Below are 22,932 nucleotides of genomic sequence, written 5' to 3' on the forward strand. Positions count from 1 at the left end.
TGATATGGAGTGAAGGGGTTAACTGGGGGAGATCAAGGGGTTAAACCTTTATAGGGGATAGATGGCGGGTGGCCTAAACCTATTTGGGCCTAGCGCAAGTGCAAATTAGGGTCACAAGTGACACTAAATACAGTGATCAGTAGTTATCTGATATACTGTATATATTAGTGCACTGTGTTATAGGGAGTGAAGGGGTTAACTGGGGGAGATCAAGGGGTGTTCTTGACTCTAACTGACGCTAAGTAACGATGGTGTAGTGGGACCCTGACTCTAACTAGCCTAAGTTGTGTCACCCGTGACGCTAATACAGTGATCGGTAATCACTGTATATAGTGAACACTGTGACAGGGCAGTGAAGGGGTTAACTGGGGGAGATCAAGGGGTTAAACCTTTATTAGGGGATAGGTGGCGGTTGCCCTAACCCTATCTGTGCTTAGCGCAAGCGCAAATTAGGGTCACTAGTAACACTAAATACAGTGATCAGTATTTACCTATATACTGTATTTAGTGCACAGAGTAATAGGGAGTAAAGGGGTTAACTGGGGCTGATCAAGGGGTTAAAACTTTATTAGGGGCTAGGTGGCGGGTGCCCTAACCCTATTTGGGCCTAACGCAGGCGCAAACTAGGCTCACAAGTGACACTTATACAGTGATCAGTAAAATATCTGTATACCACTGTATATAGTGTTCACTGTGAGGGGTTTGGGGGTGATCAGGGGGTGATCAGAGGTGATCAAGGGGTTAAATGTGCCTATGTGAGGTGTGTCAGCGTGCTGCTTGGTGGAACTCACGTTTTTGATGTCTCTCTGTCTTCTCCTGGAACCGAAAGGACTCCAGGAGGGACAGTGACATCACTTCCCCTGCCTGTGTTTACATTACACAGACAGGGGACAGATTGCCATTGGTTGGGACCGATCGCCAGACACTGACCAAAAATCATTGGTCAGTATCTGGTGATTGATCGGTTCCCTACCGAATGTGATCGGAATCGGGACCCGCGGTCGCGCATGACGTAGATCTACGTGGTCAGACGGGATCGTGCCACACTGTCGCAGTACTATCAACGTAAGCAGACGTAAAGTGGTTAATAAGTGGTGGGTAAAGAACATAATGGATGGAAACTATCAGGAACCTATGACTATGTGTCACACACAGGGAAGACATATGTGTTTCCTATAACACAAGTCTGCTATAACGTGGGTGACAATCCAGCTATAGTTTCTAAATACAGTCTAACTGTGATACACTGTCATGTATCTTGTGGCAGAGCCTGACGTGTAGAGGGAGACCTCTCATACAGCCCCGGCTCAAGGGCCACTGATGTTGTGACAGTGGCCCGAGAGCGCGGTGAGGTTTGAGTGCCTGTAAGATCTTCCGTTGGTCTCAGAGGTGTGTCACCAGAGTTAAGCCAGACAACCGGGGCAGAGGATGGCAGCAGGAACAGCAGACCCCAGGCTGGGTAGACAGCAGCTGGTAGATGCAGTAAAACTGACAGCACATGGCAGGTGGAGAACTAGCATAACCATACAGTATACAGAGCAGGACAGACCGATAAATGGATGCAGGATCAAACAAGCCAGGTCAGCAACGGGTGGTTAGATACAGACATAAACGGCAGGCATAGTTAATAGAGAATAGTCAAGATACAGGAAGAGGTTGGCAACACAAGATCAGGCAGATGAGCAAGAGGTAAACGGAGTCTAGAGACAAGCCATAGTCAGGACAGGTAGAGTTCAAGTGTGGTCAGGATAAGCCAGGTCAATCACAGGAGTCAAACACAGGAAACAGGAACAGGGGTAACAGCTGCAGATCAGATAGCAACCTACTAGTGCAGCTGCTGCACTTATGTAATCTATTTGGCACCAGTGTCAGCAGCGAATGCATGCACGTCTGCGCATGGCTTATTGGCAAATTGACCAGGGAATAGTACCCATAATGCTCTATGCACCATGTACCCTGTTTTCTGTATTTACTAGTTTTAGCTATTCATTCCATGGTGATTTGATTATTAATAGCTACCTGTTTCTATTGGTGAATTCACATGCTTGAAGCATATTCTGGTTCTGATGTATGAAAGGAAAGCTGCTTCTGCTACTTCTGTAAATATCTTACAGGGGGGTTATATGAAACAGGCATTCATTATAAGATGAATTATTGAAATGTGCACTACTTTATTTTATATATTCAAAATAAGATCTATTACATAAATGTAATTTCAGTTTTGTGTGTTGGATTAAGCGGAAGAGCTAAAACAGAACTGGTTTAAGTAATAATTGCTTTATAACAAGAAATGATTGTGCAACATTCGCAGTTATACCTGTCTATCGTATTTAACCACTTTACCACCGGAGGATTTTGCTGTCTTCCGTCCAGGCCACTTTTTGCGATTCGGCGCTGTGCGACTTCAACTGACAATTGCGCGGTCGTGCGACGCCGTACCCAAACGAAATTTACGTCCTTTTTTTCCCACAAACAGAGCTTTCTTTTGGTGGTATTTGATCACCTGTGCGATTTTTACTTTTTGCGCTATAAACAAAAAAAGAGCGTTTATTTTGAAAAAATAACAATATTTTTAACATTTTTTTATATGAAATTCCCCCCAAAAAAGATGTAAAAACCAATTTTTTTAAAAATTTTTGGCCAATTTGTTTTATGCTACATATGTTTGGTAAAAAAAATCGCAATAAGCGTATTTTGATTGGTTTGCGCAAAAGTTATTGCGTTTACTAACAAAGGGAAAGATTTCTGTCATTTTTGGTGGGTTTTTTTTAACGCGTAATGGCGGCGATCTGCGATTTTTTTTGCGGGACTGCGACATTGCGGCGGACAGATCGGACCCTTGACTGACATTTTTGACATTTTTACCAGTGACATTACTGCAGTAATCAGTGCTATATATATGCACTGTTACTGTAAAAATGACACTGGCAGGGAAGGGGTTAATTTTATTGGAGAGGGAGGGGTTAATGTATGCCTGGTGCTTACTGACGTGTAGGGGGGGAGGGGACTGTGTGAGTCATGGACAGATCGGATGTCCAGCTATGCTGAACAGTCCGATCTGTCACTCCCTGTCACTATGGAGATCCGCCCGCTGTGTTTACACACAGCGGGCGGATCTCCAGACTCGATCCCCGACGATCGGGTAAGAGCAGCGGCGATCGCCGCTGCTCCTCCCCTGGCCCGACTCCCGCTGTGAATGAAAACAGCGGGAGCGAGCCTCCGGCGGCGCGCAAGCGCCGCCCAGAAGGGGGAGTGTCTAACGACGTTAATACTACGTCGCTGGACGATAACGAACCACTCTGCCGCAGTAGTATTACTGTGAGCGGTTCTAAAGTGGTTAACTGATTTATTACATTTTATCTCACTTAGCTATATTGCCGTGTTTTGATTATTGGCTACCTTTTGGTGAGTTATGGGGTTGATTTACTAAAGGCAAATAGGCTGTTTGCCGTGGAAGGCTAGTTGCACTTTGCAAAAGAATTTTACCAGAGCATGGTGAATGTGGTAAATTTCTCTTTCAATAGTTTTTATTGAATATTTTTACATACAACACGGAACAACAGAAAATGACAGTATGTTCAAAAAATGTCATGGTATACAATAGTGCGTTGAAGTACAACATGAACAATAAACAAGAACAATAAACAAGAACACGAACACGAACATATGCCATATCACAGTGAAACTAAACAGAATTTATAACTAGTAACATACCGAAGTACTTATATTCTCAACAGGATTGAACAAAGTAGCGGCTATTTGACCAAGTCGACCAGTCTTTGTGGAATTTCGGACCCCTAAGGATGGAAAATGCATATGCTTTCTCAAGTGAATATTGACAGTTAACCCGGTTAATTACCTCTGAGTGGGAAGGTACTGCAGACTGTTTCCAATAGCGGGCTATAGCGGTTCTGGCCGCTATCAGTATGTGGACCACGACCGTTCTAGAGTGGGGTGGTACTAGATCGAGACCCAAATTTAGAAGAGCTAGAGCAGGGTCGGGTTGTAGCACCGTACCCGCGATCATAGAAATCATTTCGAACACCTTTCCCCAAAAGCTGGTCAGGCCCTTGCATAACCAAAAAACATGGAAAATTGTCCCAACTTGGTCACAGTTTCTCCAACACAAAGGGCTCTGATCTCCGTATATTTTAGAAAGACGATAGGGCGTTAGATACCAGCGCGTGAGAAGTTTTTGTGCCTGTTCCCAGTGAGACACACATTGGGTAGACTTGAAAGAGGCACTAATAGCCATTTTCCACTGTGTCTCAGTGGGAACTCTTTTGAGATCTGATTCCCATTTGATCATATGCGGTGTTCTGCAGAAGGTGGTTTTCTGGGCGAGGGAGTTGTAAAACAAGGATATACCTTTTACGTGCGTATGAGGGTTAGAGAGGAATTGCCATATCAGAGGAGGTAGTTGCAACTTGGGAGGGGGAGTTTTACGTAGGAAGCTGGAGATGCTATGATACAAGAGAGCAGTTTGGGTGGGTAATTGGAATTCTTGTTGTAAAAGCGCGAATGGTTTGAGTTTGTCACCCCGAAATAATTGAGCTATCTCGCGTATGCCAGCTGACGTGAATTTAGAGAGGGTAATGCATGGGAGCAGTACTTGGAGAGTTTTGAGCGGAAGGTTTAATGTTACAGACAGTTGTGTCTTGGGGAGTTTTGTTAGAAAGTATCTCCACGATAGCAGTGTTGCTTGAGTAGGGAGAGGGAGAGAGCGAAGTGGGAGCTGTTTCCAACAATCCGCAAGTAGTAATATACTCATGTCTTCCACTTTGGATAGGGAAGTTTCAATGGGGATCCATGGGATGCCCCCTGGTGAGGAGAACCAATGTTTCAGTGGTGTTAATCTAGAGGCGTGGTAATAGTCGTTGAGGTCAGGGAAGCCTAGGCCACCCACCGACTTATGTCTCACCATATGGGAGTATGCGCACCTCGCTCTCTTCCTCTGCCACACATACGTGCGCAACATCCTCTCTAAGGAGGAAATGAATTTGTGGGGGACTGGAATTGGGAGAGTTCGGAACAAGTATAATATTTTGGGGAGGCAGACCATCTTGAATGCCGCTATCCTGCCCGTCCATGATAGTTCTGCAGATTTGAACTTGGCGATGTCCCCAGATATTTCAGAAATGAGAGGAGAAAAGTTGAATGACACTATATTGTTTGTGGGAAAGGTAAGATTAATACCTAGGTATCTTATGGGAGATGTTGACCATGTGTATGGCAGGTCTGATTGGAGATGTGACTTGACCCTGGAACTTAGGCCCATGTTTAGGATAACAGATTTGTGAAAGTTCACTTTATAGTACGAAACATCACTAAAGGCTTGGAGGACGCCGTGTGTAGCTGGGAGGGAGATAAGCGTGTTAGTCAGGCTAAGAATTACGTCATCCGCAAACAGTGTGATAACATGGTGGGAACGAGGGAATTTGAAGCCAGAGACAAGGGGATTCTGCCTAAGGGACGCCGCCAAGGGTTCAATCAGTAGGTTGAATATGAGGGGCGATAGCGGACACCCCTGTCGGGTACCGTTCGTGATAGGGAAAAGCTTAGAGAGCACGCCCGCCGAGAGGACTTTGGCCGACGGGGAGGAGTAAAGGGTCATTATGGCGGGCAGGATCGGACCCGAAAATCCAAAGCGAGTCAGCACTGCATTCATGTATCCCCAGTGGACTCGGTCGAACGCCTTCTCTGCATCTATGGAGAGAAGCAGAGAAGGCGTCCTGGCACATTCCGCGTGATGTATCAGGTTTATCACCCTCCTTGTGGCATCCGGTGCCTGTCTGCCCTTCACGAATCCCATCTGGTCCTCCGCCACCAGCGTTGGGAGGACTATTGCCAGTCTGTTGGCAATAATTTTGGCATAAATTTTAACGTCATTGTTTAGCAGCGAAATGGGCCTGAAGTTCGCTGGTGATGTTGGGGGCTTTCCGGGCTTGGGAAGGGTAATAATATTAGCCTGGAGCATTTCTTGGGGCAGGGTACCAGTGGAGATGGCTGTGGAGAACAAGGGTAGCATATGGGGGGTCAGAATGTCCTGTAGGGAACTATAGTATTCGTTCGATAGCCCGTCAGGGCCCGGGCTTTTACGAAGGGGTAGTTTTTGTAAAGTTTTGGTCAGTTCGGATTCCGTGATCGGTTCATTGAGACGCGCCAGTGAGTCAGCAGTTAGGGTCGGGAGTTGTACACGGCTAAGGAAATTTTGGATAGTCGAGTCAGTAGGCTGAGTGGTATCTGGATCCAGTCCTAAATTGTATAATGAACTGTAATAGTCCGCAAACGCATCTGCAATTTGTTGAGGATGGGTCAGCTTAGCGCCCGTGCGTGGATGAGAGATATAGTCGATTTTTGACTTAAGTCTCCTGGCTTTCAGTGTAGAGGCTAAGAATTTACCTGCCTTGTTGTGGGATGAATAGTACCGGAGACGGAGTCGCACGAGCATTTTGTCATGCTGTTCTGTGAGGAGTCTGCGCAAGTCAGAGCGCAGGGAAGTTAGTCGGGCCGAGTTGTCATTCGTGGGGGAGGATTTGTTTACCGTGTCAATGGAATGAATCTCTTCTATAAGGCTGTGCATTTTGGCTTGGCGTTTCTTCTTAAGACGGGCTCCTAGTTGGATTAGGACACCCCTTACAAACGCCTTATGGGTATTCCACAATGTGGAGGGGGATATGTCAGAAGTGGCGTTGATGTCAAAGAACTCTTGCAGCCTATCCCGTATGGTTTTAATTGAATCGGGGTCAGATAAAATAGAATTGTTACAGCGCCATACGAAGGAAGAGGGGTTAGCGGGGCCATTCGAGAGGGACATAAGGATTGCAGCATGGTCAGACCATGTGATGGGGGAGATTGAGGTGTCTATTACCTGAGGCATTGTGGAGGAATCTACTAGGAACATGTCTATCCTAGTGTAGGAGTTGTGGCATTGAGAAAAAAAGGAGTACTCACGTTCTTCTGCATGTTGGTAACGCCACATGTCATGGAGCCCCTCCGTGTGTGCGAGGTTGGCGAGGGATGGCAGCCTCGACTGGCCTCTGGACGAGGAATCCATGTCATGGTGCATCACCAGATTAAAGTCACCGCATATGATCAATTTGCCCATTTTAAGCTTGTTCACTTTCATACACAGTTTCCGCAAAAATTTCAACTGGTGTCTGTTAGGCGCATAAACATTTACCAAGGTATACGGACAGTTATCAATAACACATACTATAATGATGTATCGTCCCTCCACATCCTGCACCAGCTTGGAGAAGGTGAAGGATACGGAGGAGCGAATAGCTAGCATCACGCCACGCTTTTTCTCTGTACAGGAGGCTTGAAAAACATGGGGATAGTCCGGGTGTGAGCAGCGAGGGGTACGGTCTTGTTGGAAGTGCGTTTCCTGGATCGCCAGGATGTCTGCCTTTGAGTTAACTGCCTCCTTCCACATAGAGTACCGTTTCACAGGGTGGTTGAGCCCCTTAACGTTCAAGGAGAGTAGTTGCAACGACATTGCGGTGGAGGGTAAAGGGTACGAAATGCTTCAAAATGAGTGAAGAGAAATGTGGGGAGTAAGTGTAGAAGTCTACCTCCGTGCATGGGGCGCACATCGGACAGTGACATGGGGTTTGAGTGACATGTAAGCATTGTAGAGTACCTGAGAAATTTGCATCTGGTGGTCTGAATCACGAAGCTGTACCAGCACTGGAACTCAGGGAGACTGGTCTGTCCAGCTTCTGGGCAAGGTGGTAAAGGAACATTCGTGCAAGAGTCAATGGTGGGTTCCAAACCATGGTCAGCAGAGCGAGTCTGTAAGAGATGGCAACAGATAACAACGACGACACACAATAAAAAAAAAAACAAAAGGGGGTAGAAAAGGGTAAAAAATACTTGGTCTGTTACGACCATGTGGGCAACGGATGTTGCAGAGGTATCGGGGGTTGCGAGCACGATGGAGGGTGCTCAATCAGCATTGAGGGCCTGTTTCACCCAGCGAGGGTGTAGGACGCTGCAGTCACTTGTGGCGCGATCTGGAGCGAGAAGATCTTGACACGGCGGTCCACTCGGGTTGGACATGGCGGGGTTGAGACGCCTGTCTGTGGGGTTGGGTGTCCGTGGATTCCGGGACGATTCCCCATTGGCGTAGCAGACGGATCCCTTGGTCCACCGAGGTAATGTGGGATGTAGTACCCTGGTGGGTCACGCTCAGCCGTGCTGGGTACTTCCATTTATACACAATTTTATGGTTGCGAAGTGCTTTGGTTATAGAGTTCAAATTGCGCCTTTGTTGCAGCGTGTATTGAGAATAGTCCGGAAGAACTTGAATAGAGCCAGGTTGGTCAGGCAGACGGTCCCTGCGTCTGAAGGCTTCCAAGATCCGTTCTTTGGCTTGAAAAAAATGCACCCTAAGTAGAACGTCCCTGGGCACTTCTTGTGGGAGGAAGGAAGGCTTAGGGATGCGGTGTATACGATCTATGGTAAGATCGTCGTTAGTGAGTTCTGGAACAGCTTTCTGAAACAGTTCTTTCACGTAAGAGGGGAGCTGATTCGGTTGGACAGACTCCGGGACCCCCCGAACTTTAAGGTTGTTTCGCCTGGACCTGTCTTCAAGGTCCGCTAGTTTGGCCTGGATTTTATGGATCTCATCTTGGTGGGACGTGTGTGAGTCAATTAAGCCATTATATGAGGAGGTAAATTCTTCCATTCTGTCCTCAAGGTTATGGACTCTGTCACCTAAGCCATGCAGTTCCTTCTGGCAATAAGAAATAGATGCCGCAATATTAGCCTGCATGGAGTTGTTCAATAATGACATCATGTCCTTTAAGGTGGTGTCTGACACTGGCTGACCTGTGGTGAGGACCGCTGCAAAAGGGTCTGGAGGGGGCACATAGGCCCAGGGCGTATGACATGCGCTGGCCTGGTTGCTCACCTCCATGTCTGGATAGTCAGAGCTCGGTCCGCCTTCCTCCCATCGAGGCTTGGATTTAGCTGGGCTTTGTGTCGATGGCGTGGGTGGAGAGGAATCCTGTGTGCGGGACGGTCTCATCTGTGGAGCCGAGCAGGTCCGCTCTGGAGCCTCCGCTGCGCCGTCTGATGCAGCGTGAGTGTCCGCCGCTAGAGGACGGACACGTTGTGGCAGTGGAGAGGCGCCGGCGCCATTTTGCGGGAGACCAGGGGCCGCCGGTCTGAAGAAATCGGACAGTTTCTTGACGGCTGGTGCTTTGGTGTGCCTCCTGGTCATGCTTGCGGTGTGCAGGGGACCTTCACACTCCTGTACCCGTGTACGATGGGCTCGTGCAGCGTGTGTGGCGGGCTGTGGATCCGAGTGTCGCTGGGTGAGGACAGGAGCTCCGGTGCTAAGCGGCCATATTACACGGCGGTCGCCACGCCCCCCCCGAATGTGGTAAATTTCACTTTGCAAAGAATACCCAATCAGGTGCAAGGAATATAAAAAAGGCATTTTTGCTTGCGCATGATTGAATGAAGGAATTCAGCAGAGGTTCACCTCATTCATTAAGCTCTGGGGAAAATTTCCATGCAAAGTGTAACTTCTCTTGAAAAGTGAACAACCTATTTGTTTTTGATAAATCAGCCCCTATGTTTGAAGCATATTTTGGCCTCATTCATGGAACTTTAAGAGCCGGTTCACACTGCCGCGACCTCTAAGTCGCCTCATAAGGGGCGACTTGTTAGCGCGACTTTCAGCGCGACTTTCAGCGCGACTTCAGCGTGACTTTGCGCGTATTCAGCGTGACTTGTATGATAGACGACTTTGTACAACTTTGTATTTGGCCAATCAGAAAATGACGGTTCTGGGTCATGCTCAATCACACAAAAAAAAGTTCTTAAAAATATTAGTTTTTGATAGAGAGCCAATTATTGAAAAAATTATTGAAAAAAAAATTAGATTTCTTTGGATTTAGTGTCTGGGGGGTCTAAAAAGTGTACCTGTGAAGTTTCAGCTCTGTAGCATATGCAGAACCAGAAAAAAAAGATAATTTTTCTTAGAATTTTTAGTAGCACAGGCATAGGGCTCCTCTCCACCTGGGCATTTTTGTTGCAGGCATTTATCGGGCATTTTTGGAGGCAGGCATGACTTTTTTTGGATTTAGTGTCTGGAGGGTCTAAAAAGTGTACCTGTGAAGTTTCAGCTCTGTAGCATGTCCAGAACCAGAAAAAAAAGATAATTTTTCTAATAATTTTTAGTAGCACAGGCATAGGGCTCCTCTCCACCTGGGCGTTTTTGTTGCAGGCATTTATCGGGCATTTTTGGAGGCAGGCACGACTTTTTTTGGATTTAGTGTCTGAGGGGTCTAAAAAGTGTACCTGTGAAGTTTCAGCTCTGTAGCATGTTCAGAACCAGAAAAAAAACGATCATTTTTCTTATAAATTTTAGTAGCACAGGCATAGGGCTCCTCTCCACCTGGGTGTTTTTGTTGCAGGCATTAATCTGGCATTTTAGAGGCAGGCATGACTTTTTTTGGATTTAGTGTCTGGGGGGTCTAAAAAGTGTACCTGTGAAGTTTCAGCTCTGTAGCATGTCCAGAACCAGAAAAAAAAGATAATTTTTCTTATAATTTTTGCCTGCCTCCAAAAATGCCTGATAAATGCCTGCAACAAAAACGTCCAGGTGGAGAGGAGCCCTATGCCTGTGCTACTAAAAATTCTAAGAAAAACGATCTTTTTTTTCTGGTTCTGGACATGCTAGAGCTGAACCTTTACAGGTACACTTTTTAGACCCCCCCAGACACTAAATCCAAAAAAAGTCATGCCTGCCTCCAAAAATGCCCGATAAATGCCTGCAACAAAAACGCCCAGGTGGAGAGGAGCCATATGCCTGTGCTACTAAAAATTCTGAGAAAAATTATCTTTTTTTTCTGGTTCTGGACATGCTACAGAGCTGAAACTTCACAGGTACACTTTTTAGACTCCCCCCCCCCCCCCGACACTAAATCCAAAAAAAGTCATGCCTGCCTCCAAAAATGCCCGATAAATGCCTGCAACAAAAACGCCCAGGTGGAGCGGAGCCATATGCCTGTGCTACTACAAATTATAAAAAAATGATCTTTTTTTCTGGTTCAGGACGATTTTAATGGAAAGTCGGATCACAAGTCGCTTCAAATAAGATAAGGAGGCGACTCCCATCGAAGTCTATGGGACAAGTCGGATACAAGTCGCCTCAAAGTAGTACAGGACCCTTTTCAGAAGTCGGAGCGACTTCAGTAGTGCCAATTAAGACGGCACTCATTGATTAACATTGCTTTTGTTATGTCAAGCGACTTGGGGCGACTTGAGGGCACACAAGTCGCCTCACAAGTCGCGGCAGTGTGAATGGACTCTCAGACATCATAAACATGCCGTATAGTTACATATTAATGATACATGGGTTTTATAATGAATATGAAACGGTTTTCTGTTTTACCCCCAATAACATATTTATATATGTAGCAGATGTGGCTTTCCTTTTCTGTATTACAGTCAGAAAATGGTTCAAAAATATGAATTAACCAATAAAATGGGTAAAAAGAATTAAAAACAATTATGGCAACACAGCAGAATGAACAGTTCAAATTACTCAATAATGAAAGCAAGCAAGCGCTACACTTCTGGAGAACCCGTATATTAGGTTTATTTTCTGGAACTGAAATGACATTGCCTAGTACCCCCCACAAATGGCCAGAATTGATTATGAAGATTCACACCCCCGCCCCATCCCCACAGACTTCAATGCTTTTTTAATTAGATTTGATACTTGCCAAACATTTTGCAGTATTTGGCGACCTACATACAAACTGAACTTTACAGGATTTGCTCACTAATAATCTTAGATACTATCATGATACCTTCCAACTCCACACAAAAGTACATTTCAGAATCTCTAAAATGATTTCCTAACATACAAAAAAAAAGTTATAGAAATATGACACAAAACTACCAAAAATTGATACAGTTATTTAAACATAATAATATGTTTTTATTCTACTTCCTATATTTTCAAGCATTTACAAAGAAACTGGAACCTTGCTACTCAGTGGACAAAGGCCAAAAGATCAAAATGTTTGTGGAGGTTGCAAACCCCGATGTTGTAGTGAAATGGTTAAAGAACGGTCAGGAGATCAAGCCTGGTGCCAAGTAAGTAAGAGTAAATCTGATAGACTCTGACCGTATATATTAACTTCTAGTTGAGCTTAACCACTTGCCTACAGTGCACTTTCACCCCCTTCCTGCCCAGACTGATTTTCAGCTTTCAGCGCTCTCACACTTTGAATGACAATTACTCAGTCATGCAACACTGTACCCATAAAAAATTTGTGTCCTTTTTTTCACACAAATAGAGCTTTCTTTTGATGGTATTTAATCACTACTGGGTTTTTTATTTTTTGTGCTATAAATAAAAAAAGACTGAAAATATTGTGAAAAAACGCATTTGTCTTTGTTTCTGTCATAAAATTTAGCAAATGAGTCATTTTTCTTCACAAATTTTGGCCAAAATTTATACTGCTACTTATCTTTGGTAAAAATAACCCAAATAAGTGTATATTATTTGGTCTTTGTGAAAGTTATAGAGTCCACAAGTTATGGTGCTAATCATTGAAAATTGATCACTCTTGACCACACCTGATGTACTGAAGGCCTATCTCATTTCTTGAGACACTAAAAAGTCAGGAAAGTACAAATACCCCCCAAATGACCCCTTTTTGGAAATTAGACATTCCAAGGTATTTATTAAGGGGCGTGGTGAGTTTTTTGAAGTTGTCATTTTTTCCCACAACTCTTTGCAAAATGAAGATTTATTTTTTTTTTTTTTTTTACAAATTGACGTATTAACAGGTTATTTCTCTCACACAGCATATGTATACTTGCAACTACACCCCAAAACACATTCTACTACTCCTCCTGAGTATGGCGATACCACATGTGTGAGACTTTTTCACAGCCTGGCCACATACAGAGGCCTAACATCCAAGTAGTACCGTCCGGCATTCTAGGAGCACAAATTACACATATAATTTCCTGACAACCTATTGTACTTTTGAAGGCCCTGGAGCACCAGGACAATGGAAACCCCCATAAAATGACCCCATTTTGGAAAGCAAACAGCCCAACGTATAATTTTTGAGGCATAATGAGTCTTTTGAATATGTAATTTTTTTCCACAAGTTTTTGGAAAATGTGGAAAGAAAATGAAAACACATTTTTTTTACACAAAGCTGTCCATTTATGCAATATTTCTAACACATAGCATGTACATAGCAAAAATTGCACCCCAAAATACATTCTGCTATTCCTCCTGAGTATGGCGATACCACATATGTAACACTTTTTCACAGCCTGGCCACATACATATGCCTAACATTCAAGTAGCACTTTTCACAAAGTTGTCCATTTATCCACTTTAAGACTGGGCCTATTTTTGACACTTGGTGTTTACAAGCTAAAATAATTTTTTTGCTAGAAAACTACTTAGAACCCCCAAACATTATATATATTTTTTTAGCAGAGACCCTAGAGAATAAAATGGAGATCGTTGCAATGTTTTTTATCACACCATATTTGCGCAGCAGTCTTCCAAATGTGATTTTTTTGAAAATAATTCACTTTTTTTAACTAAAAAATAAGAAAACAGTAAATTTAGCCTAATTTTTTTCCATAATGTGAAAGATAATGTTACGCCGAGTAATTAGATACCCAACATGTCATGCTTCAAAATTGCGCATGCTCACAGAATGGCGCCAAACATTGGTACTTAAAAATCCCCATAGGCAACATTTTAAAAATTTCTGCAGGTTACTAGCTTAGAGTTACAGAGGAGCTCTAGGGCTCAGATTATTGCTCTCGCTCTAACGATCGCGGCGATACCTCACATGTATGGTTTGAACACCGTTTACATATGTGGGCGGGACTTGCGTATGCGTTTGCTTCTGCGCGCGAGCTAACGGGGACAGGGCACTTTCATTTTTTTTTTTTCTTTTCCTATTTATTTTATTTTACACAGTTTAAAAAAAAAATGTTTTGATCATTTTTATTCCTATTACAAGGAATGTAAACATCCCTTGTAATAGAAATAGGCATGACAGGTCCTCTTTATTGTGAGATCTGGGGTCAAAAAGACCTCACAACTACACTAAAAAAGAAACAAAAAATTGTTGAAAGAGGAAAAAAAAAAAAAGAAAAAAAAAAAAGCGGCCCTTAAAACCAGTTGCTAGGCAACGTCTTTTGACGTAGCCCCGGTCCTCCAAGACCATAGAGTCGAGTGAGGGCCATCTTGCCCTCACTCGACTTCCTGTCTCTGAGGATCCGGGACCGGATAGTTTTCCCCGCTGCCGGCGGGTCCGGTAAGCTGGGAAAACGTCTGGGACGCGGCAGGAGGGGGGGGCACCTATTCTCCTGCACCGTAAGGGTAATTCCGTGGCGAATCCACCACTGGGACCACCCTTATCTGAAAGCCGACCACCCGCCGTTTAAAAAAATACTGGTGTTATGGGGGCTATCTGCTGCCATAACCCCAGTATTTAGCTTTTAATGGCCGACGCATATAGTCGTTAGGCGGTCAGTAAGTGATTGCATGTATATGGCAAACAGGTGACGATGACTGATGGGGTGACAGGTGATGATGACTGATGGGGTGACAGGTGACAATGACTGATGGGGTGACAGGTGAGGATGACTGATGGGGTGACAGGTGACGATGATTGATGAGGTGACAGGTGACGATGATTGATGAGGTGACAGGTGACGATGATTGATGAGGTGACAAGTGATGATGATTGATGGGGTGACAGATGACAATCACTGACGGGGTGACATGTGACGATGATTGATGGGGTGACAAGTGACGATCACTGATGGGGTGACAAGTGACGATGATTGATAGGGTGACAGATGACGATGACTGATGGGGTGACAGGTAACGGTAAATGATGGGGTGACAGGTGACGGGCAATGGTAACTGATGGGTGACAGGTGACGGGCGATGGTGCATGGCGGTACTGATGGCAGTCTCTGGTGACCAGTGAACTTTAGGCTATGTCCACATGTGAGCATAGCAATCGCCGGCAGAATCACTGCGATTCCGCCCGCGATCCAGAAATCATTGCAAATGGCGGGACGCCTGTGCGTTGCCCGTGATTTGCAATAGCACCCCAAACGCTGTGCGATGTTGCCGCGATTTCCGCCTGCCGAATTGAGGTAACATCACGCAAACAACGCATGATGCCCCAAAGAAGCTCTTGTACCTTTTTTGGGCGTCATGCGTTGTTTGCGCGATGTTACCGCGATTCGGCAGGTGGAAATCGCTGCAACATCGCACAGCGTTTGCGGTGCTATTGCAAAAAACGGGCAGCGCACAGGCGTCCCGCAATTTGCAATGATTTCCGGATCGCGGCAGAATCGCGGTGATTCTGCCCGCGATCGCTACGCTCACATGTGAACGTAGCCTTATGGGTGTCAATTTCTGGGCACTGATGAGGTGACTGTTGGGTGACAGGTGACATTGGGGGGGGGGGGCTGAGGACTGCGTGGGGACCTTTATTTTTGTGATTTTACTTTTGACATGTGTACAGAGCAGTAACTCACTGTTTCTAGCTCTGCTCTCCTCACACTGGAAGCTGTATGAGGGGAGAAGAGCTAGTAACAGTCAGTTACTGCTCTTTGTTTACATTTTCTGATCGGCTGTGAATGGATTCACAGCCGATCACATAGTAAACAGTCACTGTCAGTGACTGTTTACTACCGCCGGTGACAGCTGTGTTCCTACGGAACACAGAGCCACCGACATGACCGCGCTGCGCGCTCCCGATCGCGCATGCGCGGTCATCTTGTGGGCGCCTCCATTGTGATCGGCTGTGTCATTGGAACACAGCCGATCACGTGGGAAACAGCCACGCCCATTGGCTGTTTCCCCCCCCCCAAAATTATAACTTTAAAAAACTCACCATGCCTCTTAATAGATACCTCAGACTGTCTACTTTCTAAAAAGGGGTAATTTAGGTGGTAATTGAACTGTTCTGGCATTTTAGGGCCTCAAGAAAGAATAATCAAAATTCAAATATATATACTATAGATTGTAGACACTAAAGTCACACAAACCAATTAACCACTTTACCACCGGAGGATTTTCCTGCTGTACGTCCAGGCCACTTTTGCGATTCGGCACTGTGCGACTTTAACTGACAATTGCAACGCCGTACCCAAACGAAATTTACGTCCTTTTTTCCCACAAACAGAGCTTTCTTTTGGTGTTATTTGATCACCTCTGCGCTTTTTATTTTTTGCGATATTAATAAACAAGAGCGACTATTTTGAAAAAATAACAATATTTTTCTACTTTGACAGTTAAAAAATGTCCAATATATGAAATTTTTGTCATATATTTAAGCCAAAATGTATTTAGCTACATGTCTTTGACAAAAAAATTCTCAATGAGCGTATTTTTATCTGCTTTAAGACCGGCAGATTTCTGACCAGGCCATATTTTGCGATTCGGCACTGCGTTATTTTAACGGACAATTGCGCGGTCGTGCGATGCTGTACCCAAATTAAATGTATGTCCTTTTTTCCCCCACAAATAGAGCTTTCTTTTGGTGGTATTTGATCACCTGTGCAATTTTTACTTTTTGCGCTATATACAAAAAAAGAGCGACAATTTTGAAAAAAATAACAATATTCTTCACATTTTTTTATATGAAATTCCCCCCCCCCCCCCAAAAAATGTAAAAATCAAAATTTTTTAACATTTTAGGCCAATTAGTTTTCTGCTACATATTTTTGTTAAAAAAATCGCAATAAGCGTATTTTGATTGGTTTGCGCAAAAGTTATCGCAGCTACATACTACGGGAAATTTATGTCATTTTTATTGTTTTTTTTTTTTTTACTAGTAATGGCGGCGATCTATCGATAGTGACCATTACTATAGTAATAGTAGGGACATTACTATAGTAATCAGTGCTATAAATATGCACTGTTACTGTAAAAATGAAACTGGCAGGGAAGGGGTTAACTTTTATTGGTGATCAAGGTGTTAATGTATGCCTGGTGCTTACTAACGTGTGTGGGGGGAGGGGACTGTGTGACATAGGCACAGATTGCAGGTTCAGCTATGCTGAATCCTGCAATCCGTCCCTGCCTGTCACTTAGGAGATCCGCCCGCTTTGTTTACACAAACGAGCGGATCTCCACACTCGTCCCGACGATCCGGGGAAGAGCGGCGGTGATCACCGCCTCTCCTCCCCTGGCCCGACTCCCGCTGTGACTGAATGCAGCGGGAGCGAGCCTCCGGCGGCGCGCGCACGTCGCCCACAAAGGGAGGAGCCCAGCGAATTAGGTCTACGTCGCTGGACGATATCGAGCCACTTTGCCGCAGTACCAGCTCAGGTTTTTTTTTTTTTACAAAGACATATAGCAGAAACATAGAAACATAGAATGTGTCGCAGATAAGAACCATTTGGCCCATCTAGTCTGCCCAATATATCTGAATCCTATGAATAGTCCCTGGCCCTATCTTATATGAAGGATAGCCTTATGCCTATCCCATGCATGCTTAAACTCCTTCACTGTATTTGCAGCTACCACTTCTGCAGGAAGGTTATTCCATGCATCCACTACTCTCTCAGTAAAGTAATACTTCCTTATATTACTTTTAAACCTTTGCCCCTCTAATTTAAAACTGTGTCCTCTTGTGGTAGTTTTTCTTCTTTTAAATATGCTCTCCTCCTTTACCGAGTTGATTCCCTTTATGCATTTAAAGGTTTCTATCATATCCCCTCTGTCTCTTCTTTCTTCCAAGCTATACATGTTAAGGTCCTTTAACCTTTCCTGGTAAGTTTTTTCCTGCAATCCATGTACTAGTTTAGTAGCTCTTCTCTGAACTCTCTCTAGAGTATCTATATCCTTCTGGAGATATGGCCTCCAGTACTGCGCACAATACTCCAAGTGAGGTCTCACCAGTGTTCTATACAGCGGCATAAGCACTTCTCTCTTTCTACTGCTTATACCTCTCCCTATACATCCAAGCATTCTGCTGGCATTTCGTGCTGCTCTATTACATTGTCTTCCCACCTTTAAGTCTTCTGAAATCATTACTCCTAAATCCCTTTCCTCAGATACTGAGGTCAGGACTGTGTCAAATATTCTATATTCTGCCCTTGGGTTTTTACGTCCCAGGTGCATTATCTTGCACTTATCCACATTAAATTTCAGTTGCCAGAGTTCTGACCATTCTTCTAGTTTTCCTAAATCCTTTTCCATTTGGCGTTTCCCTCCAGGAACATCAACCCTGTTACATATCTTTGTGTCATCAGCAAAAAGACAAACCTTACCATCGAGGCCTTTTGCAATATCACTTATGAAGATATTAAACAAAATTGGTCCCAGTACAGATCCCTGAGGTACCCCACTGGTAACATGACCTTGTTCTGAATGTTCTCCATTGACTACAACCCTCTATTGTCTGTCACTCAGCCACTGCCTAATCCACTCAACAATATGGGAGTCCATGCTCAATGACTGCAGTTTATTGATAAGTCTTCTATGTGGGACAGTGTCAAAAGCCTTACTAAAATCTAGATATGCAATGTCTACTGCACCTCCACCGTCTATTATTTTAGTCACCCAGTCAAAAAAATCTATAAGATTTGTTTAACATGATCTCCCTGAAGTAAACCCATGTTGTTTTTCATCTTGCAATCCATGGGATTTAAGATGTTCCACAATCCTATCCTTTAATAGGGTTTCCATTAATTTGCCTACTATTGATGTCAGACTCACTGGTCTATAGTTGCTCGATTCCTCCCTACTACCTTTCTTGTGAATGGGCATGACATTTGCCAATTTCCAATCTTCCGGGACGACTCCTGTTACTAATGATTGGTTAAATAAATCTGTTAATGGTTTTGCCAGCTCACCACTAAGCTCTTTTAATAATTTTGGGTGTATCTCATCAGGACCCTGTGACTTATTTGTCTTCACTTTAGACAGCAATCTTAGAACGCCTTCCTCTGTAAAGGAAGACGTTCTAAGCAGAATACATTTTGGGCTAAATTTAGAAGAAATTTGACTGTTATTGGTATATTTTATAACAGAAAGTATAAAATATTGTTTGTTTGTTTTTTCAAAATGTTCTGTCTTTTTTTTGTTTATATAGCAACAAAAAAAAAAAAAAAAACGGTGATCCTATACCACCAAAAGAAAGCTCTATTTGTGTAAAAATTGAATTTTGGTACAGTGTTGCATGACCACACAATTGCCAGAATAATTAGCACAGTGCCAAAAAGGCAACAAATGGCCTGATTCTGAAGGAGGTTAAATGTTCCTGAGCTCAAGTGATTAAGTTTCAAAATATCGACTGGGTATAATTTCTGTGTTTGTGGAACCCTGAGCTTATCTTTGCCAAATTCGAAAGGTCCACTCCTGTTTCATAAACAAACCATTTTATCTTTATAGATTTGTGTTTGAGAATGTTGGCCTAAAGAGAATAATGACCATTAACAAATGTACCCTGGCAGACGATTCATCCTATGAGTGCATCATTGGAGATGAGAAATGCTACACAGAACTTTTTGTTAAAGGTAAGCTTTTTTGTATTAAGTTCGTAAATGGGTAAAATCTGTGGTGTTTGGACTATACAATATAGCTTGCAGCATAACCCAATGTGCATTGACTCTGCAAAGGTTAATTACTAATTGCATATACTGTAAATTTTATGCATTTTTTTGTCAGTAAAATGTTTATTGAGGATTGTTTCCAGACATTTAAGAGTTATACAGTAGAATACATAAATTAAATACAATAAAGTAAAATCAGTGAGGCTACATATATAGTATAATAGATACAGTTAGACCCATATATATTTGGACACAGGCACAATTTTAGTTATTTTTCAGGTATTTACAAAAACATATTCAAGCTTTAGTTAAATAATGGATATGGGCTGACAGTGCACACTTTCAGGTTTAATTTGAGGGTATGTACATCCAAATAGAAAGAAGGGTTTAGTAATTACAGCTCCTAAAATTGCCATACTCCCTTTTTCAAGGGACCAAAAGTAATTGGACAATTGAATCAAAAGCTGTTTCATGGACAGGTGGGGATTACTCCTTCATCAAAAGGTCAAAAGGTCTGGAGTTGATTCTAAGTGTGGTATTTGGAATCTATTGCTGTGAATCTACATCATGCGTTCAAAGGAGCTGTCCAAGCAAGTTAAAAAGGTCAATGTAAGGCTTCAAAATGCAAAAAATCCATCAGAAAGATAGCAGCAACATTAGGAGTGGCCAAATCAACAGTTTGGTAAATTCTGAGGAAAGAAGAACGCACTGGTGAGCTTAGCAACATTAAAAGGCCTGGACATCCACGGAAGACAACAATGGTGGATAATCGCAAGATCCTCTCTATGGTAAAGAAAAACCCATTCACAGCATCCAGACAAGTGAAGGACACTCTCCAGGAGGTGGGCGTATCATTGTCAAAGTCTACAATCAAGAGAAGACTTCAAGAGAGCAAATATAGAGGGTTCACCACAAGGTGCAAACCATTCATAAGCCTGAAGAATAGGAAAGACAGATTAGACTTTGCCAAAAAAAACAGGTAAAAAAAGCCAGAACAGTTCAGAAAAAGCATTCTTTGGACAGATGAACCTAAGATTAATCTGTACCAGAATGACAGGAAGAAAAAAGTGTGGAAAAGGCTTGGAACAGCTCATGATTCAAAGCACACAATGTCATCTGTAAAACATGGTGGAGGCAGTGTGATGACATGGTCATGCATGGTTTCCAGTGGCAATGGGTCATTGGTGTGTGACAGAAGGCAGAAGCAGCAGGATGAATTCTGCAGTGTTTAGAGATATACTGTCAGCCTAAATTCAGCCAAATGCCGCAAAGTTGATTGGGCGGGGCTTAACAGTACAAATGGACAATGATCCAAAACACACTGCAAAAGCAACTCAGGACCTTTTGAAGGAAAATACGTGGAATATTCTGCAATGGCCGAGTCAATCACCTGCTTTCAACCCACTTGCTGAAGGCAAAAACTAAAGGCAGAAAGACCCACAAACAATGAACAACTGAAGACAGCTGCAGTTCACCATTGCGCATAAGCTTAAAGTAGTGGGGGCAGTTTAAATTTCTTTTAAATTGTATTTTTATTAATTTTATTACAAAGAAAAAAATCGTACAATGTATCTTTACATTTTTTTTTCTTTTTTGCTATCACAAGGGATGAACAACATCACTTGTGATAGCATGAGCCATGACAGGTACTCTTTATGGAGAGATCTGGGGTCTTTTAGACCCCATATCTGTCCAAAGCATCTGATCAAACCAAGATCAGTTTGATCAGATGCTTGTTCAAACCGGTAATGGCTACAAGAGACCGAAACTGGAAGTGATAAAATCCTTGTCGCTTCATGCCACACAGTGGGAGGAATGACATCCGCCCCTCACTGTGTCTCAGGAACTGAATGCTACTCTTTGCATCCTAAAGGCGGTAAAGGCAGGAATGCCGCTGCCTGTAAAAGTAATCAAATGGCTTCTTAGCCACTAGGATTACTTTTACTGTGTGCAGAATCACTGAGGCTAAAAAAAATGATATCTTGATCATTGATGTAATAATGACCAAGATATCACCCTTCTAACCCAGTGACATACTGGTATGTAGGGGATTGGTTTGGGGGCAGTAAAAATGCAGCTCTGCTGCACATGTTTACTGCTCCCCCAACTGAAGTGTAAAGTAGCATCTCACTGTGTCCTATGATCATCACACAGGCAGCACAATAAGCAGGGGCTCTATCATGGCTCTGTGTCACATGGCTGTTGGGTCCTGAATTTGTTATGGCTGTGCTGGGTTACAGTCTGTAAAACTCAGTACAGCCAACAGCCATAAGTTGACAAAGTCAGCACCCAACAGCCGTGTGACACAGAGACTTGATAGAGCCCCTGCTTTTTGTGCTGCTAAGGATAACCTGCTGTGCTGTGATATAATAGGACACAGTGAGGATTCTTTCCTCTATTCTCCACTCACTGTGTCCTCTGCAGCCGCACTCTCCTCCTGCTGTTCGCTGACAGCCGCTCAACTGCTTCACATCTCCTCAGGACACCAGCCGGGAGCTGAACGGAGAACAGTAGTATCACTCCGCCGGCCGGGACTATTTGAACAGTGGAACGGCATGATGTACTTGCGGCCCGAAAATAAAGAAATAGTCCCTCCACTGCGCTCACCTCCTGGGCCCCTCTGTAGACCTGATGGGGTCCAGGAAAATTATGTAACACCACCCCATAGGCAAGTAGACGTGGGAGAGGAGTTTAGAAAGCAATTTTTATTAAAAAATGCAGTAACGAACTGTAATGTGGCCGGGCCCCCACTGTGTAGCTGATGGGGGCGGGCCCGGTACAACAGGGCCGGTTGTACTGCCCTATCAGCGGCCCTGATTGCAATAAAGGTCTCATCAAAATATTAAAAACAAACATTTAATTTATGATTATATTAATTTGTCCAATTACATTTGAGCCCCTGAAAATGGTTGCATTTCCTAAAATTTCTACTTGCTATTTATGTTCAACCCCTTTATTTAAAGCTGAAAGTCTGCTTTTCAAATTCATTTAGATTGTTTTGTTTTAATTTTGTTCAGGTGGCATACAGAGCCAAAAGTATGAAAATGTTGCCTGTACCCAAATATATATGAACCTAACTGTATGAAAATAAATAATAACAACAGATAGTATATAGCAGTGTCATTTATCTTTGCGTGGGAGGGGGGGGTAAGCACATCCCTACAAAGACAGCAGTAAAGTGGAAAACATTTTAATAACAAATAGATGTAAAAAAAAAAAAGGTTATGTCAGATAATTGAGAATAGTAAAACAGTTATGCCCTCAGCGTCTATTCAATTTGCTCAGATTTTGTTGTTTCTTTGGACAGTGTTAGCTAGCATAAGTTAACTTATAGATAGGCAG

At 43.5% G+C, this 22,932-nt stretch overlaps 1 protein-coding gene across 1 annotated transcript in view; it reads left to right on the forward strand.

Moving 5' to 3' along the window:
* LOC309568083 (myosin-binding protein C, fast-type-like) overlaps nt 1–22,932 on the forward strand; it is a 184,826-nt gene that overhangs the window by 84,448 nt on the left and 77,446 nt on the right. The window contains exons 10-11 of the mRNA XM_082273656.1: nt 11,988–12,120; nt 19,430–19,554. Coding sequence (XP_082129782.1) covers nt 11,988–12,120; nt 19,430–19,554 — 258 coding nt within the window. The remainder of the gene's footprint in view (nt 1–11,987; nt 12,121–19,429; nt 19,555–22,932) is intronic.

This window comes from Pelophylax lessonae (genome assembly GCF_965119305.1).
Source record: "Pelophylax lessonae genome assembly, chromosome: 12".
NCBI classification, from domain to species: Eukaryota; Metazoa; Chordata; class Amphibia; order Anura; family Ranidae; genus Pelophylax; species Pelophylax lessonae.